At 41.6% G+C, this 27,514-nt stretch overlaps 1 protein-coding gene across 5 annotated transcripts; it reads right to left on the bottom strand.

The window, feature by feature from the left end:
• Positions 1-63: 63 nt before the first annotated feature.
• LOC119791748 (homeodomain-interacting protein kinase 1-like) lies at positions 64-27,514 on the bottom strand. 5 transcript variants are annotated; one of them, XM_038298027.1, is made up of 18 exons: positions 27,149-27,514; positions 21,830-22,560; positions 21,528-21,719; positions 21,260-21,441; positions 21,011-21,134; positions 20,786-20,905; positions 18,616-18,702; positions 18,353-18,537; positions 18,098-18,248; positions 17,457-17,643; positions 17,188-17,306; positions 8,702-8,836; positions 7,669-7,829; positions 4,727-4,798; positions 3,933-4,100; positions 3,632-3,852; positions 3,435-3,547; positions 1,312-1,791 (listed from the first exon to the last, which is right to left on the bottom strand). In XM_038298027.1, the coding sequence occupies exons 2-18, from the start codon at positions 22,556-22,558 to the stop codon at positions 1,312-1,314; spliced, it is 3,426 nt and encodes a 1,141-aa protein (XP_038153955.1). In that variant the 5' UTR covers positions 22,559-22,560; positions 27,149-27,514. The 5 variants fall into 5 exon arrangements, with proteins under 5 accessions (XP_038153956.1, XP_038153955.1, XP_038153958.1 ...); XM_038298030.1 differs by having other exon boundaries at positions 7,669-7,826; XM_038298028.1 differs by lacking the exon at positions 27,149-27,514 and having other exon boundaries at positions 64-1,791; positions 21,830-22,558.

The raw sequence follows: 27,514 nt of genomic DNA, 5'->3' as shown, positions 1-27,514 counted from the left end.
TAAATGTGGAAGATCAACCCTCGTCGTTCACAATGTTGGAAATAGATAAACAAGTCTGGGAGATGTTCTGAAATTGTGTTTTTTTTAATGGAAACAGTGAAGGTGGATTATTTGAACCCTTTTTTCCCTGAATTAGCTCTACCAAACATCCTCTTTAACTACACTATGTTAGGATGAAATACAGTTAAATACTCAAGACATTACAACACAGAACTGATGCAAGAAAAGAAAAACAACAAAGGTGGGAGGGTTTACTTAAAAGCACGCAAACCATCCAAAGATCACTGCCTTTAAACAAAGACGCTGGCAGGAGAAGCCGTCTGACAGCTACATGCCCTAACACGGGATGGACGGTTTCCCGGCCGACATGCGCCGGCAGATCAGCACCGCCATTTGGCAGCGAATCCAATTTAATTGCAGACAACTAAAGTGTCTTGCCAACAGTATCAATACAGTTCTATAAATTAGTTGTTGTGCAGAACAAAAGAGGAAGGGTGGTTTGTTACAGCTTCCAGGCAATAAAATAACTGGCCTTAAATTGATTTTACTCATAATAGGTCCTAAAAATCTGGATTCACATGATGCACACATTTTTCTTTCCAGACCATGAAAAAGCAGACACCCCATTTCCACACATTTCCTCAGGAAGGAGATCTCCCTCTGATCAGTACATTCGGCACTCTGATTCATAGTTCTCTATTGCATACAGACGTGATCAATTCATGGGAAAACACCGTCACTACAGAAACACAACGACCACAACGTGAATTTAAATTAAATGTGTCCATCACAGTTTATGCCGCACCTCTTCTCCAACATCTTCATGGATCTTCCTCTTCCACACATAATAAAAAAAACAAAATAAAAAAAAAAAAAACTCAAGAGAAACGAAACAGACAAAGGTGAGAAGGATGAAGTATTTATCTTTGCTAAATAAATACAGGCTTTGAGGGATTAGTGTGGAAACTTTAAACTAAGGCTCATGAGGATCTAAGTATTTTTGCTGCTAGTGACAGGAGGACAATCTCTCTTCACACAGAAACAAGTTAAACACGTGATGCCTTAGATTTGGATCAACTGGGACAAAATATGAGCCAAAGGGAAAATATTAAATGCGTTACAAATAATACCAAAAGTCATTTCAAATACACTAAAATAGTCCAAAGAGCATAGATAGCGAGGGCTGAAATGCTTCTTTGTAGTTAAAAGCAGCAGACAATGAGGTGACAGAAACTAACTCTAAGGTTTGAACGTCCCCCTGTGATAGAATGGAAGTAGAAGTAACTAGTTTTCTTTAATTGCATTGGTTCCCTATAAGTAGGGGTACTGTGTGAGGCGCCTGGGGCTCAGCTGGTAGGCACTGTAAGCCTCTGCTCGGGGCGTCACGTTGACGTAAGGAGAACCCGCTGCAAACTGGTGCTGGTAGGCCGCGGGGAGGCCGTGCAGCAGGCTGCTGACGTTTTCTTTGCGGCTGGCCGAGTCCCTCCTGGAGGACGAGGAGGATGAGGCGTACGTTGCTGCATAGGCGGAGGGGGAGTGTCCGTTGCTGCCATGGCCGCGGCCCAGCAGCTGCTCCATGGCCTGGGAGGCAGTGGAAAGGGCGGCGGAAGCTGGGTAGGTGTACAGGCTGGCTGCCGCTGCCGCGGCGACCGAGCCCGGCGCCAGGGCCGACACTTCCGGGAAGCTGTAGTGAGAGGCGGAAACGGTCGGTGGGAACGTCTGGCGGTGAAGAGATGAGTCGCTGTGGGAGACCAACGAACGCTCCTGAGAGGAAGAGACCACCGACTGAACCTAAAAATAAGAAACATTTGATATTTAAACATGGAATCCAGTCAAATCCGGTTCCTATATACGTTAAGAACTTTAACTGGTACTATTGTTAGGAGAAAAAGAAAGATAGAGTTTGAAATGAACATTTTTATTTATTTCAGCGTTTTGTTCCCATCAGCATCCAGTTTGCAGGATGGCTGATAGTTTGATATACAGATTTTCTATAAATTTATTACTTAAAGTTCTTTACAGATTCTGTCTGAAACTGGGGGAAAAAGATGAACGGACAACGATCATAGATGGTGGCCATAAACATGGATGAAAAGCGCATAGATGGACGAGTAAATATTAATGAGTACAAATTATGGAATTTTTTCCATCCCCATTTTCCATATTTTTTCCCAAACAAGATAAATAGTTATTTGGGAAACTGATCTTTTCCACAAAAAAAATAAAAATAACAACAACAACCCTGGAACTCCTAGAGGAGTTATTTGACGTCAGATCATAAACCAGGCTACAGTTATACGCTTTGGCCAGTAGATGGCAGCAGTAACTACCCGTTACCTCTGATTTTTACAGATAACTTTATGCCTCAAACAAACATCCTGGTTGGCTGCATCTGTTCCCCTTCCAGCCTGAATTAAAGATTACAAAAATCCCTTTATTGTCCCTTAATGGGGAAATTAACTTTCTGCATTTGATCCATCCCCTTGGGGAGCAGTGGGCTGCCATTGTGTGGCACCCGGGGAGCAGTGTGGGGTTAAGGGTCTTGCTCAAAGACCCAGAGTGGAGGCTGTGAGGATCAAACCGGGTACTTACAACCTTCTCTGGTTAAACAAATTTTCAGTGGGCAGCCAGAGGTTAATATGGCGTCATAAGTGTTGAAACAGAGACTACAACTTTTATTAATTAAAAGCAAAGATTTGTTTTTACTTAGTAAAATTTAGAGGATTAATTTTTTTTTTAATGCTTCAAATACATAATTTATTTAGTTAAATATTGATAAAACCTCGCCAAAAATTGTCGACCTGTCCAGGGTGTGCCCATTGACAGCAGGAGTTCGGCACCAGTACCCGTTGCAGCCCCCAAGTATGACAGAAATAAATGAATGGACTGATAAAACCTATTTTTGGTTCAATTTAAAAAGGTTGCTGATGCATGATTTAAATAAAACTCAACATATTCTTGAAAATTTGTAAAACTAAAAATCTGCAGCCATGTCTGCCATTTTTTCATACAAAAAGAAAAATAATATATAAAAAAAAAATCATCACTGAGTGCACACACAAGAATCACATTTACATTCAAACATATTCATTGTTAACATCAATTGTTTCTTTTGGACCTGACAATACATAAAATGTCTTAAATTAGGTGTATTATCCCTCAATTTAAGTAGGTAAATAAGATAACTTGCCAATGGAATTTATATTTTTACCCTTAAAATAAGATAATTATATAATATGCAATTGAAATAAAACAATGCAACTGTTTTTCTTTATTTTAAATATCGTCTTGTTCCATTGACAGTCTTCACTTACCTCCTCAATTAAAGAAAAACAAAAAAACTTATTTAGATTTCGTTTTTTGCAGATTCCCAATCAAAGACTGGATGTCAAAGCTGAATTAAATGGTGTCCGAGTAGAAAAGCGAAGGCTCACCTGGCTGAGGTTTAATGGGTGCGACTGGCTAGGAACCAGCCCAGCTCGGTCCATACTTTCCCCCGAGCTGCAGGGCTGTCTGTTGGACGATCTTTTTGGCTTCATGCAAGTACCTGGTGATACAAAGCAGGATCATTATTGACTTATTGATGGTTGGGATAAAAATCCAACAGCATTAGCACAAGCGCCGCTCTCACCAGTCTCAGCACGGCTGTGTGAAGCCGCTGCCCTCTCAGGGGCGTGGCTTTTAACGGAAGGAACCACCGCAGCCAGAGACTTAGCCTGCCGTGACGACAGGGAGCCAGTGGCGTTGAGGCTGCGGGGTAGGGGGGTCAGCGGGCTGGCTGTAGAGGAGTCAGAGTCATGCACGGTTACGCAGCTGATCACATTGGTGCGCTCAGTGCGGCTCAGTCCAACACTGGAAACAGATAAAGAGCGAGTCAAAAACGCCCCTTGGGCAAAAACGAGCTGAACGCGACCGAAGGACGCTCGCCTCACCTGGCTGGATGAAACTTGCGCTCATCTTCTGTGTCTGTGTCGCTGTGAATGGTAATGATGCTAACAGCTGGGCTGGGGGTGTCCGAGATGATGATCGGCTGGGACAACGCCGCGGCGGAGGCGGGTGGGGTCATGTTGCTGCCAAGTATGGATGCAGCGGATACTCCCCTAGGTGGAAACAGAAATGGATAATTTCTCTCCCTCCAGACCAGAAGTGGTGAAAACAAAACAAGAGATCACTGGTAAAATGTCCTTTTGGATGCCATCGTTTAAGTATTTTATCTCTAAAGGGAAAGAAATTACTTTGAACTTCGCTACGAGATAAAAGGCAGAGCCAAAGAACCCCCGCATTGAATACATGCAGTTGAGCCATGTTGGGTCCACAGCCAGCGCCTAAATCCTGATGGAACTTATCACCAGATATCCTGCTGCATTTTGCTGATCTCATTGGGCTAGATATTCTAAGAGCTTTTCCTGCTTTTTAAAGACCATTACTCGGCTCTTTTAAACCCATAATACTGCCAATTAGTCGTTTTTTAGGGGCATATGAGTCAATAGTTTGTCTCCGAGCTCCTTCATCCAGCTACATACCGGCTAGACAGGCTCAGTGTGACGCATGATAAACAGTTAATTGCTGGCTCAGGTTTTTAATTAGCAAAAATAAGTAAGGGAGGATTACCCTTGTTGTCAATTGTTTGGCAAAAAGCCAGTTCGTCGCCCCAGGAAAGCAACAGCCGACACTGAAATGTGTTTGACAACCGCTAGATATCAAAAACCGTCTGAAGTTTACAAACCTGTTTCTATTCTCCCCACATCTGGCCTTTCCTTTCTTTCTCTCTTGCTGCGTTCTGGTTTGACTTGCACTTCTGTAGGGAAATGGCAAATGAAAAGTTAGGACTGCAAACAAAGAAATACTGAAAGATGGTGAAAAAAAAAAATATATATATATATATATATAATATATATATATATTATCTAATGCATTAGATAAGTTCAACAAACCACAGCCTGAGGACATCTTCCAGACTAATTCTCTTCTTCTTGCCCTCAAGTAAATCAGTCATCTCTGACTCGTGTATAACTCTGTAAATTATATGAATGTCATCTTTGCATATATGTTGGATGATAGTTTCTAGTAAAAATAATATCAAAACAAAAGAGAAAAGAATGACATTTGAATATAAGCTTGAATTCAGAACCATTGTAAACAACACTACGTTGCATCGTCGCCAAATCGCACAGATAGACTCTTCCTTTAAATAAAAAAAAATATATCGGCTAACAAAACATTATGGTTTAGTATTCTACATATATATTTGTGTATAAATCACGACTAATCAAAACTGAATTCAAAAGTGATTTTGACCAAAAGCTGATTGGAAAAATTAACCTATCAGAAAAGCTATCAGAAAACGGACTCATGACAACACAGTGATTGATAGTTTTACCTACATCTGTTTTTTTCTATTTAAAAAAAATAAAAAAATAAATAAAAAAAACCTTTTACGGTTTAGTGCAAAACAAGAACGGCTCTTATTTGAAAAAATCTTTAATATAAACTAAGGCTGAAACAATCAGATTAAAGGTCATCTAATTTAGTAATCAATTAATCGTTAACTGGAGTATGGAGGCTTTAAAACATGCCTTTAGCTAACAGAGCCACCCAATTAGAGCAGTAACTATATCAAAATTGGTAAAAAGAAAAAGTAAATATTTGCATCAAAGATAAAAATCTTCTCCATCCTTACCACTTCTCAAGTGGAAAAGTTTTAGTTTCACCTGGTTTAATTTAGCAAAAAGTCTTCTTTAAGTAACCTTTTGCTATCCGAATATTCATCCATTAATCGAAAAAATAATCAACAGATGAATACATTTATTTTGCAAAGCAATCGTCAGTTGCAGCACTAATAGAAACTAAAGACCTCAATTTTTACTGGAGAAATAATTATTGAAAGTTATTCACCATCTGTTTTTATTTATAAGTTATCTAATTTAATAATAAATACAGGTGCTGGTCATAAAATTAGAATATCATGAAAAAGTAGATTGATTTCAGTAATTCCATTTAAAAAGTGAAACTTGTATATTATATTCATACATTACATACAAATTCATATATTTCAGATGTTTATTTTGTTTAATTTTGATGATTACAAATGACAACAAATGAAAATCTCAAATTCATCATATCAGAAAATTAGAATATTGTGAAAAGGTTCAAAATTGATGGCCCCTGGTGCCACACTCTAATCAGCTAATTAACTCAAACCACCTGCAAAAGCCTTTAAATGGTCTTTCAGTCTAGTTCTATAGGCTACACAATCATGGGGAAGACTGCTGACTTGACAGTTGTCCAAAAGACGACCATCGACACCTTGCACAAGGAGGGCAAGACACAAAAGGTCATCGCTAAAGAGGCTGGCTGTTCACAGAGCTCAGTGTCCAAGCACATTAATAGAGAGGCGAAGGGAAGGAAAAGATGTGGTCGAAAAAAGTGTACAAGCAAGAGAGATAACCGCACCCTGGAGAGGATTGTGAAACAAAACCCATTCAAAAATGTGGGGGAGATTCACAAAGAGTGGACTGCAGCTGGAGTGAGTGCTTCAAGAACCACCACACACAGACGTATGAAAGACATGGGTTTCTGCTGTCGCATTCCTTGTGTCAAGCCACTCTTGAACCACAGACAGCGTCAGAAGCGTCTTGCCTGGGCTAAAGAGAAACAGGACTGGACTGCTGGTGAGTGATCCAAAGTCATGTTCTCTGATGAAAGTAAATTTTGCATTTCCTTTGGAAATCAAGGTCCCAGAGTCTGGAGGAAAAGAAGAGAGGCACTTCATCCACGTTGCTTGAAGTCCAGTGTAAAGTTTCCACAGTCAGTGATGGTTTGGGGTGCCATGTCATCTGCTGGTGTTGGTCCATTGTGTTTTCTGAGGTCCAGGGTCAACGCAGCCACATACCAGGAAGTTTTAGAGCACTTCATGCTTCCTGCAGCTGACCAACTTTTTGGAGATGCAGATTTCATTTTCCAACAGGACTTGGCACCTGCACACAGTGCCAAAGCTACCAGTACCTGGTTGAAGGACCATGGTATCCCTGTTCTTAATTGGCCAGCAAACTCTCCTGACCTTAACCCCATAGAAAATCTATGGGGTATTGTGAAGAAGAAGATGCAATACACCAGACCCAACAATTCAGAAGAGCTAAAAGCCACTATTAGAGCAACCTGGGCTATCATAACACCTGAGCAGTGCCACAGACTGATCGACTCCATGCCACGCCGCATTGCTGCAGTAATACAGGCCAAAGGAGGCCCAACTAAATACTGAGTGCTGTACATGCTCATACTTTTCATGTTCATACTTTTTCAGTTGGCCAACATTTCTATAAATCCTTTGTTTTTATTGGTCTTCAGTAATATTCTAATTTTCTGATATGATGAATTTGAGATTTTCATTGGTTGTCATTTGTAATCATCAAAATTAAACAAAATAAACATCTGAAATATATGAGTTTGTATGTAATGTATGAATATAATATACAAGTTTCACTTTTTAAATGGAATTACTGAAATCAATCTACTTTTTCATGATATTCTAATTTTATGACCAGCACCTGTACTACTAATAAACACTAATCTAAGGACTGGTGGCTTCCTCAACTTTTCCTAACACTATTGTTATGACACCAGTGCTATTAGAGAAAAAGCTTTATGTTAAAGATCTGATAAACCCACCGCCAGCTCTGTCCCGTCTGCACAGCAGCAGCTGAGTGAATGGCTTCCAGGGGGGATTCTGGGATGTTTGCTTGTTGGGCGGGACCATGGATGGCCACGCCTGGGACCTGCTGCCACGATGAAGGGATGAGGATTTGTTGGGTACCAGTTGGCCAAGCCTGCTGAGAAAGAAAACAGATACTTGAGTAGGTGTCATACAGAAAAAAACAACAATCCTTTTCTGATTGCTGCTGTTGGAGAAGACAACTTAAGCCATGCTGAGAGATCCAAAGACTGAAAACACACAAAAAACAAGCCAGCTGCCAGAATCTTCTACGGGCATAAAGCACAGAGCTAGAGAAGCGAGCAACCTTTTCAAAGCCATTCTTTTAATTATAGCATCAGCCTGCAACAAATTCACAAGATGAAACCATGCAAAGCAAAAACGATGAAGCACCGTAAACAGATCTGATAGGAAGACAAGCTTCCACAGAACCGTGGTGCCTGTTAAAGAAGTTTGAGATTAGTTTAGTTCCCCGAGGCCAAACAGTCTGCTGATAATAGATGTTGGGAAAGAGCATGCCACATGTTCAGGGGCTGAAACAGAAGAGGCTTGTCAGAGGGTTTAGGAGTCGCAGCTGCTACCTTCACTGCTGAAAAATGGATGGAGAACAGGACAAAAAAAGAAAAGGGAAGCTACAGGCAAAGCGCAGACCAACTCTGAGGCACATGCGCTCCATGCCCCGAGCACACCTACTGGGGAGAGTCCATCAGAGTTGGAAAAGGAAAGGAAGATTTTGTCAATCATGACGTCAAGTCCGACCAAGCTGATTCAAAATGTAGAGAAAGATCAGAAGTGATGCCGGATCAAAACGGTTAATTTGAAAGTGTGAATCAAACTTGGATGTATAACAACAAGGACTCGCCCCGTACAACGTGTGGCACAGAGAGAACAGACTTAAAGGGAAAAAAAAAAAAAAGGGGAGAGTGGGGAAGGAAAGCCGCCAGTGTTAGTGTGCACGTCATTCTCCACGCGAGGCCGTCGGTGCTTTACCAGCACAGTGGCTGTGTGCTCCAGCAGGGCGGGCCGACCCACCCCTGGGCCCAGCCCCAGAGGCAGAGAATATTGGGGGGCAACACCTGCTGGGGGCGGGTGCAAGGTGGCCATCATCAGGGGTGTGCAGGAACCCTGGAGGAGGAAGGGAGGATAGGGAAGGGCAGCGTTAGGTTAAAAAAAAAATAATTCATGGCTTTCAGAGAAAACCAGCAAAGACAGAAGGAGGGAAGGGACAGGCGACGCTGGAACGCTGCACTGATCCAGGAGTATCAAAGAACAGGCAGCCTGGATGATAACATCCAATCAATAATCCAAGGAATAATTCATCATAAGGATGCTCATAACAAACATTTAAAAAGAATGATTCTCCTTGAGAGGAGGAAAATAATCTCAGTAAAACTAATGAAATTAAAGACTTGTCTGCATTTCTTCACATATTCAGAGCACCTGTTTTACAAACAATATGAGGGAATCCTGCTGAGATTATTCCGCCTTTTGTTCTTTGTGAACTACCAATAAGCTTTTCCAGATTTAACCCAAGACAAACATATTTTTATCCTTAAAATGAACAAAATTCCTCTTATGTCAAACTTAGATAGCCGCCTTCTACCCAGTGCATAATCACTGGACAAGATAGAGTTCTGACCATAACATTTTTAGACCTATTCTCCAACTCTTAGCTCCATCGAGGTTTATGGTTGAAGAAGATGAAGCAGCATTTAATGAGGGAGAGTTTGGCCTTAGGTGATGAACATGCTAGATCAAGGCGTCCATAATCATTAGGTATTATACATTTCTGCAGCAAAAAATAGGCCAATAAAGATTGAACAGATTATGGAAGAAAAAAAAACAAAAAAAACAGCAAAGAGTCTGTTTTATACCTCCCGTCTAGTAAAGAAAAAAATAAAAAATAAAAACTTATGCTGGTTTTTGATTGATCAATATTAACAGAAATCTGGCATTTTTGTTTTTTGCATAAAACAGACTAAGATTAACTTTCTATATTAATCTAACCTTGCTGTATTGTCTTTTTTACTTATTTTAATATTTCTACCCTTCTGTGAGTCAGCAGGTTTCTGTTTACTTTAACTTTGCTGCTGCTCCACCTGAATGTCTTCACTGAGGAACAATGAAGGACATTTCTATTTACACCCTTCATGCTTTTTTAAGAGATTTCCCTCAGTTTTGAAGCCCTTTAGCAAAAAATCAACAACAAAGTCAGGGATATATTCTAGCAAAGTAAAACTTTGACTAATAAAACAACATTAAGAGAATGGTAACAGTCAAATTAGGGAACTTGTTGGTACAAGAATTACACAGATTAGTAAATGACATACCCCCGTATGGATTTTTGTCTTGTTGCAACATAAAACGAAAGTTACGTATGTAACTACGGTTCTATGAATCCCGGATGACCGCCAGAGGGCGGTGCTGAAAGCACTGAATGTTCCCTTCGGGCATGCGCAGTTCGAGTAATTATACCAACAGAGTCACACCTGTGACACCGGATGACCACTCAGAAGCTATATAGCCTGGTGTCATCCTTTGCTCTGCTCCTACAGAATCTTCTCGCAAAAGCAAGGATTCTGAGTGACAGAGAAGCTCTGGCGGTCATCCGGGATTCATAGAACCGTAGTTACATACGTAACTTTCGTTCTATTTCATCCCTACTGACCGCCAGAGGGCGGTGCTGAAAGCACTGAATGACTAATGCCAACGATGTCACAAGGAATCCTGAGCACATACCTCACAGAGGAGGCCCAGCAGAACCTTGTAAAAGGACCTGACCCAGGGGATGAGGGGCAGCCACATTGACACTGTAGAACCTGGTGAAGGTGGTTGGGGAAGCCCATGAAGCAGCAGCACATATAGCTTCCAGCGGAACCCCTCTCAAAGCAGCCGAGGAAGCGGTGACGCTCCTGGTGGAATGTGCTCTCACACCGACTGGCAGGGAGCAGTGACCTGCAGCGTAGGCCACAGGGTAACACCAGAGCCATCTGGATTCCACCTGATACACCTAGGGCTGACAGAAAGAGCATGTAGCTCGCTGACCCTCTTAGCTGAGACGATAGCCATCAGGAAAGCAGTCTTGCAGGAAAGCCACTTGAGTTCTGCTTGTGCCAAAGGCTCGAATGGAGGATGGCACAGAGCTGTGAGAACCAACGGCAGATCCCAATCTGGGGCTCGTGGGGCTGGCTGCTGGCACAACCTACGAGCACCACGCAGAAAAAGTGAAACCAGTTCATGGCGCCCAACTGTACGGTTGTCAACAGTTCGGTGAAGACATGAAATTGCTGCAACATACACTTTAAGGGTCGAAGGAGAGCGGCCCTTATCAAGGAGAGACTGGAGGATAGGGGTGGGTATTGGCAAAGAAGTCACGATTCGATTCGAATCACGATTCACATGCCACGATGCGATTCTATCACGATGCATCACGATACTTGAAATATTGCGATGCATTGTGATATTTTCACTGAACACTGTAAGAAAAAGATACAGCCCTTACCAGTGGCTGACTGGCTGGGTGTGATCTGGATAGTGTCTTCAATTGATACATAACTGAAAGCAACTGAATTCATACATAGCTGTATTTATTGAAATTACTTTTGGAGGTGTTGCAATGAAAACAAATACTGGACAGAAATATTACTATTACTGGCATGGACACACCAACAAAAAGATCTTAGGATTCATCAAACTTAAAATAACAAAATGAGGATAATCAGTCCGGACATGCTTATGACACAAAGCAGCAGGCGTCAACACATCCGCAGTGACATCTGCTGGACTGGAAGTTGTATTCCACTTGGTTTGATTGATGTGCGCCAACCATTAATGTATTTTATTTGTTCATTTTTTTTTTTTTTAATAATCGATTCTTGCCTTCAAGAATCGATTCAGTAGATCACAAAAATTAGAATCACGATTCATCGATTTGACGATTATTTTGCACACCCTTACTGGAGGAACTTCAAAATAGTGGGCACCGAGCAGGAAACTGGGTTCTCATTGTGGGCAGAGCACCACTGAGAAAAGAGGCGCCATCTGTTAGCATACTGCAGCCGAGTGGAGGAAGCCCTAGCACTCAATACGGTGTGTCTCACGGTGTCTGAACACCCAGTCAGCCTCCCAGGGGCCATGCCCACAGCTGGAGACGTTGAGGGTTGGGGTGCCATATCTGTCCCCCCAACTGAGACAGCAGATCCCTCCTTGCTGGAAGACGCAATGGAGTACCGTGACACAGACTCCAAAGCAGCGGGAACCACGGCCGCGCTGGCCAGAACGGAGCTACCAGCAACACTCTGTGGCCCTGCTCGAGAACCCTCCATAGAGTCGGCCAAATCAGTGAGAGGGGTGGAAAGGCATACAGGAGAACCTGCGGCCATGGATGAGCCAGTGCATCCTGGCCCAGTGCGCCCGCCATCCCGGTTAGGGAATACCATAGGGGGCAATGGGTCGACTCCTCTGTGGCGAACAGATCTACCTCTGCCTGCCCAAAGAGGTTCCAGATTATGTGCACTACGTCGCGGTGAAGAGACCACTCTCCCGGAGCAGGTGCCTGGCGGGATAGAGAGTCCGCAACCTGGTTCTGCCGTCCTGGCAGATACGCTGCGCGCAGGGTACACAGACGGGGAAACGCCCATTCCAGGAGATCCCTCGACACCTTCAAGAGACGTGCTGACCTGGTGCCACCTTGGTGGTTTATATGATAAACAACAGAGGTGTTGTCTGTCCGAATCAGCACGTGCCTTCCCTCTAGGTGGGGCAGAAGGCACCTGAGGGCCATGTGCACAGCCCGCAGTTTCAGCACATTTATGTGTTCGGTGCGCTCCCTTGGGTCCCAGAGACCCCGAACAGCTCTGTGTTGCCACACGGCACCCCAGCCCATGAGGCTGGCATCCGTGGTGACCACATCCCTTCGACACACTACTAGCCCCATTGGAACACCACTGGACAAAAGGGTCCCGTCTCGCCAAGGAGCTTGGGCATGGAGGCAGCTCCTGGTCACCATTAGCCTGCGATGCCTGTGCAGCCTGGCGTCTAGGCGAAAGCTGTTGAGCCATCGCTGCAAAGGACGCAGAAGGAGCAGCCCTAAGGGCACGACACGAGTGACTGATGTCAGTTTGCCCAGCATTCGCCGGAAGATGATGTAGGGAAACTCCCTGCCCAGTCTGAATCGACGGACAAGCTGGAGTATGTCGTCCACCCTGTGAACAGATGGACGGGCCATCATGGTAGCAGAGTCCAGATGCATCCCAAGAAAGGTGGTTGTCTGAGATGGAACAAGACAACTCTTTGCCAAGTTGACTTTGAGGCCTAACAGTGACACATCACATGAAGTAGAAGCTGGGACGTATCCCGAGAGGCAGCTACCTGAGAGGGAGCACAAAGAAGCCAATCGTCCAGGTATGGCAGAATCCTGACTCCGGAGGCCTGTAGAGGAGAGAGGGCTGCTTTCACGCATCGAGTAAACACCCTCGGGGAAAGGGAGAGCCCGAATGGGAGCACCCGGAATTGCCAATGGCGCCCCCGATAGGCAAACCTGAGAAAACGGCGATGTTCTGCCGCAATAGGCACGTGAAAGTAGGCGTCTGTCAGATCTACTGATGTAAACCAATCTCCCGCCACAATGGTCTGAAGGACCTCTGTTATGGTGAGCATGTGGAAGTGAAGGACCTTCAGGTACCGATTCAGTCCCCTTAGATCTAAAATGGGGCGAAAACCGCCGGTCTTCTTGGCCACAAGGAAGTATGTGGAGTAGTAGCCTCTGGGTTGCCGCAGAGGATCTACAGACTCGATTGCCCCCTTGCCCAGGAGGGCGGAAAGCTCCTGGTCTAGTGCCTGAGATTTCACCGGGTCTATGATGACAGTCATCTTGACCCGGTGTGAGAGGGGGGGCCGCCGTCGGAACTGGAGCCTGTAGCCATTGTTTAAGGTGGCAACCACCCATGGATCTACGGCATGAGCAGCCCAGAAATTCAGCTGCTGATGGGAAAAATGTCCGACGGCTGGCCCGGTGGCATCATCTTCTATCCCCACGGCCCCTGGGGGCTCTGGGGGGAGGGCGTCCAGGATTTGAGGCCCGGGTCTGTCTAACAGGGCGGCAGACTGGCTCACGAAAGTCCCTCCTCGGTCTCTGCCGCACATCATGGGGATAGGAACCAACAGGTCTGCCACCAGTCTAAGGTCGTGGCTGAACGCTGGGGGTAGTGGCAGAGCGGCCCGAACGCTGGGGAAAGGCAGGTATGCTCCTGCGAAGGCCGGAAAGCTGCTGGCTAGTCTGACGTGCCTGAGCAGTCCGTTCCAGCGCCTCCAAGGCAGCTGATCCAAACAGCTCCCTACATACTGGGAGAGGGGGCGAGAACCGCTACCGTCACCAGGTATAAAACCAATAAACCAAAAAAGCTAACAACGTTAGCTGTATGGAAACTTAAGTTGGGAGTAGGAGCGAACAACGCTGCCGTCACCAATTAAGAGAGCAGACCAACGAAAAGGCTGCAAAAAAGGTTGATTTTGGGAGAGGGGGCGAAAACGCTGCCGTCACCATTCATAACTAAGCAGACCGATGAAGAAGGCTGCAAACAAACCAAAAAAGGCTAACAACGTTAGCCGTCTCCAACTTCGGCAAACGAAGTAGACCACACTTGGTTGGGAGAGGGGGCGAAAACCGCGGCCGTCAGTAATTATAGCAGCGCAGACCGGTGAAAAAAAGGATGCAAAAGTAGGGAATATACTGGGAGAGGGGGCGAAAACCGCTGCCGTCACCAGGTATAACACCAACAAACTAAAGAAGCTAACTACGTTAGCCGTATATAACTTCGGCAGTGAAGTTATTCACACTGGGAGTAGGGGCGAAAACACTGCCGTCACCAGTTCGAAACAAAACAGCACGAAGCTGTAGGTAAAAAGCTAAAGTCGTGAGCCGGGAGAGGGGGCTATGGGGCCAAAATGGTAGCTTTAATATTTGCAAATGTGTGTGGAGAGTTGTGTGTCTGTATCTTGATTTGTGTGTGTGCAGTGGGATTTGAAAATGTGTAAATAAATCTGTAAATGTGTGAGGAGATTTGTGTGTCTGTACAACAATCTGCAAATGTGTAAAACTAGTTGTGTGTAATCCGTTTTGCAAATGTGTAAAAAATCCACAAATCTGTATTCAGATCTGCAAATGTGTACTGAGATTTGCAAATGTGTAAAAAATCCACAAATCTGTATTCAGATCTGCAAATGTGTACTGAGACTTGCAAATGTGTAGATCAATCTGTAAGCACACACAGAGACACTTGTGTCTGAAGTATTTTCGCTTCAAGACCCAGAAATACAGACAAATCATTGGTTACAAGTCAAGCGGTTTTTCGGTTGGCTCTCTTTACACACGTGATTTTTGCTACTCTTCTGCCGCGTGAGATGCACAAATGCGTAGAAGGATTTGTATGTGTATTTTCGCGATTTGTAACCCCTTGCGCAGGCTCGCAGGCTCACATGCTGCCCTGACCGCAGGCTCACAGACAGCCTCTACCTTTTTTTTTCCTCCGCTGCGGGAGTTGACGTGACAAGGATGATATATTGATACCATTCAGTAAGGAAAAAATTTAATCTATTATTAAACAAAAGGTTACGGAAAGATGGCAGAAGCTGTGGGAAGAGCATAGAACTGGAAGTTGGCTTTATAGTATTCAAAGGAAAATTGGTGAAATGAGGAGAACGGAAAGGAATAAAAAAGAGGTTATATCTAGATTAAGTTTCGGAAACACAGGGTTAAATGGAAACTTATTTAGAATGGGAACAGGAGGTTGTGGTTTTTGTTATCAAGGGGAGACGGTGGAGCATGTTTTGTTGTTTTGTTATAAATATTCTATGGAGAGAAGGGTTACAAGAAAATAAATTGCAGTTAAATATACAAGATATTTTGGGGGAAAAAATCTACTTATGATTATTTTTGTAATTTGATAAACAATCTTGAAAAAATGAAATTGGTAAAAAGGATATAAGTTTATTTATGTAAATATTGTTTATATTTATTTTTATTTTTCAGTGGGAAAATACATAGCATCCTGATCCACACTCCACTGAAGTAGATGGTGGTAATGCACATCATAAAGTTGCTTGCCAACCGCCATAAAACAGAAGCAGAAGAAGTAGAAACAGTTTTACTAATGCAAACTATAGAAAAAATTAAAGAAATATACTTACAGAAAGCTGACGGGATTCCATTGCTCTCAACTTAGCAGGTACAACCCCTAGGACCCCAGTAACGTCACGTACTGTGCAATACAATACCGCCAACTGGTGGTATGTGGCTGTATGTGAAGCAAGTTGTGCTGAACTGTCGCAGCAGAGAGAGGCTGTCTGTGAGCCTGCGAGCCTGCGCAAGGGGTTACAAACCGCGAAAATACACATACAAATCCTTCTACGCATTTGTGCATCTCACGCGGCAGAAGAGTAGCAAAAATCACGTGTGTAAAGAGAGCCAACCGAAAAACCGCTTGACTTGTAACCAATGATTTGTCTGTATTTCTGGGTCTTGAAGCGAAAATACTTCAGACACAAGTGTCTCTGTGTGTGCTTACAGATTGATCTACACATTTGCAAGTCTCAGTACACATTTGCAGATCTGAATACAGATTTGTGGATTTTTTACACATTTGCAAATCTCAGTACACATTTGCAGATCTGAATACAGATTTGTGGATTTTTTACACATTTGCAAAACGGATTACACACAAGTAGTTTTACACATTTGCAGATTGTTGTACAGACACACAAATCTCCTCACACATTTACAGATTTATTTACACATTTTCAAATCCCACTGCACACACACAAATCGAGATACAGACACACAACTCTCCACACACATTTGCAAATATTAAAGCTACCATTTTGGCCCCATAGGGGGCGCGGACGCTACCATCCCCAGCAAACAACTCACTTACCTTCCGTAATCCTCAGAATGGACCCGTTGCAGCCCTGGGAGGGCGGAGAATAACCGCAACTCTGGTCAAGATTCAGGGGCTTCAGACAACGGGGAAGTTAGCGAACCGCTTGCGAGAAGAAAAAAGGAGCAGAGCAAAGGATGACACCAGGCTATATAGCTTCTGAGTGGTCATCCGGTGTCACAGGTGTGACTCTGTTGGTATAATTACTCGAACTGCGCATGCCCGAAGGGAACATTCAGTGCTTTCAGCACCGCCCTCTGGCGGTCAGTAGGGATGAAATAGAACTTCAGGTTATCTCACTTAGAGTTGATGAAACAGATTGATACAAACAGCTTATAATTCTGAGGTTAAAGGTAATACAGGTAAAAAGAAAAGGTAACAAAGTAAAAAAATATTTTTGGTTAAACATTTGAAACTTATCTTTTTCCTTCCAAATTTACAATTAAATAACATTTTGCAGCAATGAGATAAAAGATACAAAGATACAGCGAAGGGTGGGAAAATCGGAATACCTTCACTAGGTTCTGCAACATGTTTGCTTACCTGTGTGAGCATGCTTGGTTGGATCTGCAGGGACTGAGCAGACTGGTTCTGAGGTACTATTGGTACGGAGTTCTCCACCCTCACAGGGAAGCTTGAACTCTTACTGGACTGCTGAAGCCCTGAAACCGTACAAAACATCAGTGATTACATAAAAATAATAAAAACACTTCTAAGATAATAAAAACGTATTATTGGATTTTTCTTTTTACTGCTCAATTAGGGCAGCTGCTTGTGACAATTACTGTGCGACTTAAACTCTTCAGGTTTACCTTGGATAGTAGAAGGTGGACACACAATAAGGGTCTGCTGGAAGGGCTCCGTCTGGCTACACAGCCCAGCAGGACGGGCTGAGATTGGGACGCTCTGTTGAGCCAAACCAGGAATGTTGATAGTTGCCTGCTGGTAAAGAGCTGGCTGGTAATTCAGCAAAGGCACCGCACCCCCTGCAGAAGGCACCTGTTGAGACAACGATGCCAATTAACAAAAAGAGGGGTCCAAACACACGCACAAAAAAACAAAGGGAGTTTGTTTGCCTTTTGTTTATTGTCAGTTATGTAAGACATTTCTTGAAAATCTAATTAATTAACAAAAAATCAAAAAGAAAGAAATCCGCTCGGTTGATGGGGACAAAGATCTTTTCCAAAACTTAACAAAACCGAAGCTACAACACCTGGACTCTGCAGAAAACAGAACCAAACCTTTTATGAGAGCGGTATAAAATAAAGAAATGACAACTTCAAAGCCATAAAGATAAACATCACCAAAGCTGCCCCAATGCCTTTATGGAGCAGTTTGAAAGCAGTCAGTGTTTTATACAGGCTTTGTATGCTGTTCATGGCTTGTAAATAAATCGACAGAGTTCAGGTCTTGCAGTCAGCTTTGTGTTAATGTTTGCAAACACAGCTCCTACCTGGTTATGCTGGTTAAGCTGGCTACTGAAGGTAACAGTGAGGTTTCCTGCGGCAGCGCTGGGAACGGCACTGGTAGAGTACAGAGACTTGCTGCTGTCATACGTGCTCCGACGTTTGCAAATCTCCATGTTTTGGAAGCATGACTTGACACTGGTAAAAAATAAAATAAAAAGTTTGAGAGCAGTCATTTTAGCAGCTAGAGCTTTTATTTTTATATGTTCTGTGAAAAAAAAAAAAAAACTCTCCACACTTACTGTGAGCTGTGCGGATAATTTATCAGGTGGCTCATCGTGACGAAAGGATGACCCAAGGTTTTTGTGGGGGTGATCCTTTTGTCGGCATCCAGGCGAAGCATTCGTTTCAACAGATCTATGAACTCCTTTCTGTCCGCTTTCTCAGCCAGCATGTCCGTCCCCTCCAGATGAGACGACAGGTTGACCTGGAACACAAATAGCAAAAACCCTGTCAGAAAGCCGGCGAATATGTGATGAGCCTTCCTAGTTTGTACACAAATTACCTGCATCATATCATCTAGACAGTTGAAGATGTACTTCCTGGCCTCCTTCGACTTGATACCCATCTCCATTTCATGCTCTGCTGGAGTCTGGGAAGCGAAAATAATATATGCTGATCGCTGCAGATAAAACTCTTGCATAAAAAACAAATTACAACATAACCTTTAAAGCAGCCAGACAATTATCTGTAATTTTTTTAAAGCAATTGGCATAGTTTTTAAAAGATATACAACAAGTCCAATTAATATCATGCTAGCACCAAAATGCAGCATAATGCCATTGTATCCAGTTTGCTGTGTGATGGAAGCTTTCCAGATAGAGTTCTAATGGCTTTTTATTTTATTATATTATTTTGTTTTTGCAGCACTGGTGGCCTGTTTTTTGGACAGTAGGCTGACAGGAAAGGGGGTATGAGAGAGTGGAAGAGACACGCAATAAAGGACCACAGATCAGATTCGAACCCGGGTCAGGAGTAAAGGGCAAATTAGACTTCTGCAACCCCACACATCAAATGTTGCTTGTGTCTGGTTGGTACCAGTTTTGCTGGTATGCTTCTACACCATCATTCTGAAATTTCTAGGGACGCACAGCAGTTTCCAGCCAAAGCGCAAGTGGGAGCCTATTCAAGGACTCGCGAGAACTTGGGCGGATGGTCACGAGAAATTCGCCGGCACGAGTGTGTATCTTCCAAAACAACAATGGCGTGTCTGCAAGATATCAAAAAGGATTAATTTATTTATATAATTTGTCTGAGGCAAATTACAAGGATTTCTTTGAGATGCGCGAGCACAACCTCTGCGGGGAGACAGATTTGACGGTTGCAGAGGCAATGGGTTATTTTTAATCTAACTTTTAGGGTTTGGGTTAGAATTAGTTTATGACAATGCAAACCATTTACTTAAAAAGAAGCATGGCGTTCTTCATGACTATAATTTTGATGTCTTTATTGGTCAGTCTGGGAGAATTTTACCCTAACAGCTTCATGCAAAAAAGTTGCTGCTGCCTATATGATGTAGAGGGAGAGATGTGGACAAGATTCTCACTGGCTTTAAGTGAAGAGATAGAGGCATACGAGATGCTGATTGGATGAAGGGGTGGAATGTGGGCGGGTGCTCAGTATGAGGAAGTTGTTTACACAGACTGAGAGACAGAGTAGAGATTTGAAGATTGAATGATAATCAAATGTTCGTGTAATTTGCTCATCATGTTCTGTAATTCAGATGCTGGTAACAAGCAGCTTCAATCTAACAAAGCACTGCGCATATTCTCATCATCAATAAGACAGACAGCTGTCTGGATTAGTTCATTAATACACTCCACTTTATTTCCTCGTTATTCTGAATTCCCTTCCATGGTGTAGGCTGCTAGTTTATTTTAATTTCTAACTGGAATTGTGACTCCTGTTTAATTTGATGACAAACTGCATTTAGCTTTTGCTAAATTGCAAGAAAGCAATTATTTCTCAGTGTTATAGCTGTTTCATAGAAAGCTAAAGCCTGTTAATAAGCATAAATATCCAAATTTTAGGAAAGAGTCAATGAACGGATGCAATGTTTCCTTAGAAAGCTTTGAAACAATCTAACTGTATGATCTAACCGAACAATCTCTTGCTTGATATAATATACATAAACACTGGTAGACATTTAATCAAAGTGGCACAGATCAAGATGACTAAATTAGGCAAGGAAAGCAATTTGTTTTATTGTTTTTGTCGGCTCGTTTTTAATCCGTGCAAAGAACTAAGCTGCATTCATTTTTATAAAATGTTCTGGGGAATAAAATCTAAACTGTCTAAAATATAATAGTTACAGAGGTTATTCTTTTTATTGAACTGCTAAAACCTTTTTAAGTCGGACTTGTTTCACCTGGTCAGATTTTATTTTCTATATTCATTCCACCCAGAAGTAGTTTTCTTGACTGTTCCACAAGACTGCAGTGAAGTTAATCCACAGGTAAGATACTACCCAAACTGACTCTGGAAACTTATCTTAAAAGAAAAAAAGGTAACAACATTAAGCCTTTCCTATACATTTCAAAATTCAATACATTTCTGAGTTTTATAAATGCATTATTTTTTTATACTTATGCAGGTTGGAAAACAACGTCTCCAAACTGCATTGGGACTCATTACAGAACATTTGAAGAGCAGACATTTCAACAAGTCATACCAACCTTAAGCCGCCAGAGAGGGTAGCTGGAGTCCGGGCCTCGGTTGAAGAAGCGATTGGTTTTTGTACCGGCGCTCAGGAGGTACTCCGCTGGCAGGCCTTGGGTCTGAGAAATGTAGCGAATCTGGAGACACAAAGGTCAGGTTAAAGATTTTTTATTTTTATTTTCATTTGTTCATCATCTTCTGCTTCCTGCCGTAGCTTCTCATTTCAGGCAAACGGGTCATACCTGGTCATACTCTGAAGCTCCTGGGTAGAGAGGCCAGCCTAAAAACAGCTCAGCGATCACACAGCCCAAAGACCACATGTCAATGGCCTCACAGAACGGCAGGCCCAAAATGATCTCTGGAGCCCTGGTCAGCAAACAGCAGTTTGGAAATATTGAGTGAAACAGGCAAAGCTGCAAATGGCTACAATACTAATCCCATGTTTTTAAAGCGATAGCTGCTTCAATAAGAGCAGATCAGAAGCCACCAACCTGTAGTAGCGAGACTGTAAGTAGGTTGAGCACACGGCCTTCGACACATGACTCGCTGAGCCAAAGTCTATAACCTTCACCCTGTACGGCTGCCTGATGGGGTCGACCAGCATGATGTTTTCAGGTTTCAGGTCAGCGTGGATCAACCCCAGACTTTTCAGCTTCATCAGCGCCGTGGCCACCTTAAAATGCAAACAGTCATTACAAACACAACAACTAAAAAAGGAGAGAGAAAAAAAAAAAAAAGGAAGGCCATTAAGTTTCAGACCTGCTGCAGGATGGGTCGGATGTGTCGCAGGGGGAGCGGGCTAAACTTGCTGTGCTTGAGAAAGTCGTACAGATTCTGCTCCAACATCTCAAACACCAGGCAGGTATGACCCTTATGTTGGAAGCATTCATACGAGCGCACAAAGTTATACTCATCTGCATTCTCTGCACTGAGCCGATTCAAGATTCCCACCTAATGAAAACAGAGTTAGAAAACAAGCTTAAATCAAAGAAAAGTGAAATGAGGGGAAAAATCTTGATTCATGCCACTAAATCAAAACAGATTTAAGTATTTTGATTTACCTCGATTTGTCCCTGTCGAGCATATGAAGGATGGTTTTTTAGAATCTTTATTGCTACAATCTCATTCGTCCCCCTTTTCCAACACTTGGCCACTTGCCCAAAGGTGCCTCTTCCCAGAAACTCCAGCACTTCATAGCTGGAGGACAGGGAGCAGAGGATCTCGTGCTGCACCAGCTGATAATCCCCCTCGCCGTTTGAGCTGCTGCTTTTGGTGGTTGGAGCAGAGTGAGGGATGGACTGGCCTGTGCCACCTCCTCCACCGGCGGCTGTCCGGGTGGAGTAAGTCGCCGCAGGAGCCGAGAGCTCCTCCAGTATTTGAACGCTGCCACATCCGCTCCCGCTGCCCTCGCTCGCTTCCTCAATCTTTCTCTTTTGCCCGTGCCTTTGGCTCCTTACTTCTGAGGACACCTCGTGATTGTAAGAAGAGGAAGTGGTCTGTTCGGGGACACGTCGACTGGATCCACGAGGAAGACTACCTGTGCTGTCGGCTGCTCGCACCACCACTTGACCCCTGGAGCCTGTAGCTGCAGGAGGGAAGACGAGTGGTGGTGCGAAGGGAGGCACGGCCATGGCTGGGGTAAATGCGTATGCCGACTGGCCTGCTATGGAACTGTAGGCTTCAGTTGTGGATACGTCCCAGACATTGCTCTCCACCTTCAGCTTCTTTACTCGGCAAAAGGCACTGGAGGAGATTGAGGGGGGAGAGAAGACTTGCAGCTGAGAAGTCATTGCTGCAGGGGAAAAAGAAAAAAAGATATACATAAGTTATGCAACCAGACTATGCAACCAGACTGAACATTGATTCATTAAAAATAGGGTTTTAGAAAACATTTTGATTACCATCTCCATGTGCACCCATAACTATAGAGCAACAAAGTGGTGTAGCTTCCCTGCCACACCACTAGATGGCAGCGTGTTCTTTGAAGCAAAGCTGGAAGAAAATTTGTATTTTGCTGGAGAACCATCTTTAAATTAGACCATATTTAAGTAATCAGTTTGCCACTTTTTTATATTTAAACATTTTTCAGAGGTTTTTAAAATGACAGGCAGCCATCATGCCAGCTAAAATTCATTTCAACTGCTGGAAGTCATACTGGTCATGTGCAATTGCTTCCCCATTGGAAAGATCAAAGTTTTCCTGTGTTCCTGACAACAGAGACCAGGGTTTTTTTTTTCTAAAGCTCTACAATCTGAAACCTCTCCTCAATCTGATGTGATGCCAGCTGCAATATTGCAAACCAGAGTAAAAGATCTGACAAATGTAGTTTTAAAGGTGTCATAGTGAAGCACAACCTCACTTGAGATATTTGATGAGGCATTTTGCCTGATCAGCAAACCTTAAAGCAAAGAAAACCGACAGAATAGTTTTCCACATCAAGTCAGTAAAAGCAGATACAAATGGAGGTGAGTGAATAGAATAAATCAATAAGAAGGTAAAAATCTGAAGCATGTTTTATTTATATATAAATTCAGGGTATATATGAATATTTGAGCCTCATGCCAGAATATTGCTTTGGATGCAGTTTATTACTACATGTGCTTGTTTTTAATTGAAAAAAGTGCCAACTAGGCAAGCTAAACATAAAATGTAATCGTGAACCGAAAAAACAGACGATATGTAACTTTTATACAGATGAACAACCAGCAGTTTGTTGATTACTGTGTTAAGCTGCTAATTCGGTGACAGGTCGTTGTCCTTTACTTTTTCTGCTTTTCCGTGCTCCAAGCATTTGGGGTAAAGCGTGTCTGAATTACGGGGAGGCCGATACATCAGGCTGTCGATATTTTGGGCAGGTATCGGCGTTTTTTTTTCTTCTTGCATCAGCATAGACCAATACATGCATGCGTTTGCTGATTCATTAGTGCATTTAACAGCCAACTTGTGATCACGTAAAGCATATGCATTGGCCTTTCCTTCATTTTCTATCATTGTTTAGTTTGAATAATAAATTTAACTTTTTTGTTTGTTTGTTTAAATAGAGAATTGTGCAACATTTATTATCATTGTGTCATTTTTATGTGTAAATGAAGGAATAAGCAATATCAACTTCAAAATAATTTAAAAAAAGGGGGTATAGAATGTTTTCTTTTGGGTCAAATCCTGATCACTGGATTGATTGAAAGGCGGCGTCACATTAATTATACCACAGTCAGAGACAATGTATGCCATTGTTATGTCAACAAACAGAACTATTCCGTTTTAAACAGAATGTCATTATGTAAACAGAGCCCAAGTGCCTGAAGATACAGCTAATTTGGTTTCACTGCATGTTTTTTTTTTATTGGTGCTCTTGTTTTTTCATCATTCCATTGGTTTATTCTAGATCATGTGATCTAAGTAATTTAGTTGAAATGTGCAAAAATAAAAAGCATGTTCTCTTACTAAGGTGGGGGACCTCACAAAAAGCCTAATGCATTTTTCATTATTGGCAACAGCCTTTTCTGAGTTTTTAAATAAACTGAAGAATGTCACAGAATTAAATCAAAATTATTAATCTTCGAAATTATGGCAATGATCTTAATTGATTGTAAACATAAATTCTCTTGGTATGATTTTAAGGCTCATTTTAACAATTAGTTTTTAGGGTTTTTTTCATTGAAATTTTATAATTTCAGCATTTAGTTTGAAAAAGAAAATGAAAAGAATCCTAGCAATAAAAATATTAATGAAATTCTGCCAATTTAGGTCACATCTTTTCATATCTTTTAATGTAAATTAAATGGTTCCACTGTCATGAATTTTGGCTCCCTAACCAAAACGTCTAATCTCCAACCCTAGCTTAAATGAACATAGCATTATCTGAGAAGGCTTAAAAACAAGCAATTTAATATAATACCACTATAAAATGTAGATGTAAATGTAAATGAGATATTGGGGTCATAGAACCACAACACTCTTAGGTGTGGATGCTGTTATTGAGCAAAGCTGACCATTTACACAACCTGTAAGACAAAGTTTTAGGTTTAGCTAAGAATAGAAAGTCAGTTTGCATTAGTAAAATGTTAACTTTTTAAACATATCGATAAGAAATTGTGGGCAAATATTATTCACTTTTTAAATCATGGTGTCAAAAGGATAGAGAAATACATGTATCAGTCATCATGGCAAGATATTTATATTGGCTCACATTTTCCCATTGGTGAATATGAATATGATATGAAGGTTTTCATATACTTTTTAATGCATTTATGTCAAAGTTTTTAATTCACAAATTATGAATAATTTCCTTATTTAAGGAAGAGGAACAAACAATTTTTAACAGTGCATATGGTAAAATACCGTCTCTGCTCCCATAATAAATAAACCTTGCAGGAAGTTTAAATAAACAAAAAAACCTGAAGAGAAATCAGTCATAAATCTCAATCAGTTTCTAAAAATTGATGATTTCACATTAGAAAAACCAAAATGATAAGGGATGAATGATTCATTACAACATAATGAGAAAGAGAAACTCTGAATCATGAATGTGGACGATAGAACATGACGAACTATGCACTATTACAACACTGTCACAGATCATGAGCTAGAAAACAGTACAGGCCTTTACTCTAGGGTAGATAGCCAAGAAAAAAAAAAAAAAAAAAAACTCAAGGCCTGGACAAAATGTGCACCAAAAACAACATATTTTTAACACTGACTTCTAATCTTGTTCAAGTGTTAAACCAGTTATAACTAAATGGAAAAAAAGGTTAGAACCTGAGGGGCTGCCTTTCCTTATTTTTTCCCTTCATGTCGTTTAAACACCATTTATCAAATAAATTAATATGCTTTGATTTCCTTGGGAAAATTGTTTTTGTCTTAAATTGAAAAGCTTTTTTTTCTCAATACAAGCTATCCCATGATAATTTAATAACAGCAGGCATCTTAATGAGAGGAGATTATATATTCAAAGAGTTGTGTACCTACTTTTAACTAAGAATAGAAAGTCAATTTGCATTAGTACAATGTTGGTAACTTTTTAAACATATGAATAAGAAATTGTGGGCAAATATTTTCCACTTTTTAAAATCATGGTGTCAAAAGGATAGAGAAATACATTTATCAGTAATCATGGCAAGATATTTATAATGGCTCACATTTTCATATTGGCGAATATGAATATTATATGAGGTTTTTCACATTGTTTATTTAATGCATTTTTTTTTAAAGTTTTTAATTCACACGTTATGAATCATTTGCTTATTTTAGGAAGAAAAGAAAAAAAACGATTTTTAACAGTGCATAAGGTAAAATAGTTTCTGCTCCCATAATAAATAAACCTTGCAGGAAGGTTTAAAAAATGTTTTTGATTGACTTTATAGTAAAAAAAACTATAGAGAAATCAGTCATAAATCTTAATCAGTTTTAAAAATTGATGATTTAGCATTAGAACAACCAAAACGAAAATATGAATGATTTATTACAACATAATGAGAAAGAGAAACTGTCAATCATGAATGTGGACGATAGAACATGATGAACTATGCACTGCTACAACACCGTCACAGATCATGAGCTAGAAAACAGTACAGGCCTTTACTCTAGGGTGGATACCAGGAAAAAAACGCGAGGCCTTGACAAAATGTGCACGTAAAACAACATGTATTAACACTTACTTCTAATCCTGTTCAGGTGTTATAACAGTTGGAATAGCCCAACTAAATGGAACAAAAAGGTTAGAACCTGAGGGGCTGCTTTTCCTTATTTTTTCCCTTCATGTCGTTTAAACGCCACTTATACAATCACAAAATAAATTAATATGCTTAAAATAATAAAAATGCGGAAATGTTTTTATGTGCTCCTAGGGAAAATTGTTTTAAATCGAAAGCGTTTCTTTTCAATAAAAGCTATCCCATGGTAATTTAATAACAGCAGGCATCTTAATGAGAGGAGATAGTATATAAAAAAAGAGTTGTGTACCTATTTGTATAACTTGTATACAGTTAAGTATTTTTTTTTAAACAGTGTAGTTTCATGTTTTTTTTGTATAACCTTTACAAAGAGTTTATTACCAACGGGGTGTTGAGCGACTGATTTTCCTAAAGCTAATGTAAGAAAAAAATAAATAAATCAATCGTTTGTCTGACTTTATTGATGTTTTTTATTTTCTTTTTACTTTTTTAACCTAAGTATATGTATAACGCTGGTAGGATTTAGAATAAAATACACAAAGATAGTTACTCAACACACTAGTGTTAGCATGTTAGCACATTAGCTCTTAGAAACCATGGCCTCAACGTCCAATGTCTTGCCTGAGAAATTTTAAACTTACATTACCACACAGGTATATATAAAAACAACCCACCGAATACCAACATTAATATAGAACTGAGACATACCGTTTAGAGTAGCCAGAGTAGATGTATATCACAGCTCGGTCCACGGTTTAAAGCCCTCTGTGGTCTGTTCAGCTAGCTAACTGATTAGCCTCCGCTAGCTAGGCCCGCATTGTTTCTTCAGCCGAAGGCGAGGTGGTTAGCATTACAGCGCCGAGTTCCCACAGGAAAACACACAAATCTCTCATTGTCCAGATAAATTAAATACTGTACTACTAAAATATTTACAGTTCATGGTTAAAAGCTCGCCCGTTCCGTTGATAAAAAAAAATCCGCCCTCCGTGGAGCGGTTTAATCCACTTTTCTCCGGAGCAAACCACGTCCTTTTATCAGCTGCGAGCTTTACGACATGTCCGGTTTTTACCGTAC

The sequence above is a fragment of the Cyprinodon tularosa genome, unplaced genomic scaffold, assembly GCF_016077235.1.
Source record: "Cyprinodon tularosa strain WSP-4 unplaced genomic scaffold, ASM1607723v1 ctg40, whole genome shotgun sequence".
In the NCBI taxonomy this organism is placed as follows: domain Eukaryota; kingdom Metazoa; phylum Chordata; class Actinopteri; order Cyprinodontiformes; family Cyprinodontidae; genus Cyprinodon; species Cyprinodon tularosa.
Note: the sequence above shows the minus strand (reverse complement) of the source record. Positions and strands in the feature narration are given on the sequence as shown.

Excerpts from the sequence above, each read along its gene's own strand:
- LOC119791748 (XM_038298027.1), bottom strand. The coding sequence starts at position 22,558 with ATGACTTCTCAGCTGCAAGTCTTCTCTCCCCCCTCAATCTCCTCCAGT. Across the intron at positions 17,307-17,456 it reads TCCACCTTCTACTATCCAAG|GGCTTCAGCAGTCCAGTAAG; the intron begins GTAAACCTGAAG and ends GTACGGTTTCAG. Across the intron at positions 3,548-3,631 it reads ACACAGCCGTGCTGAGACTG|GTACTTGCATGAAGCCAAAA; the intron begins GTGAGAGCGGCG and ends TTGTATCACCAG.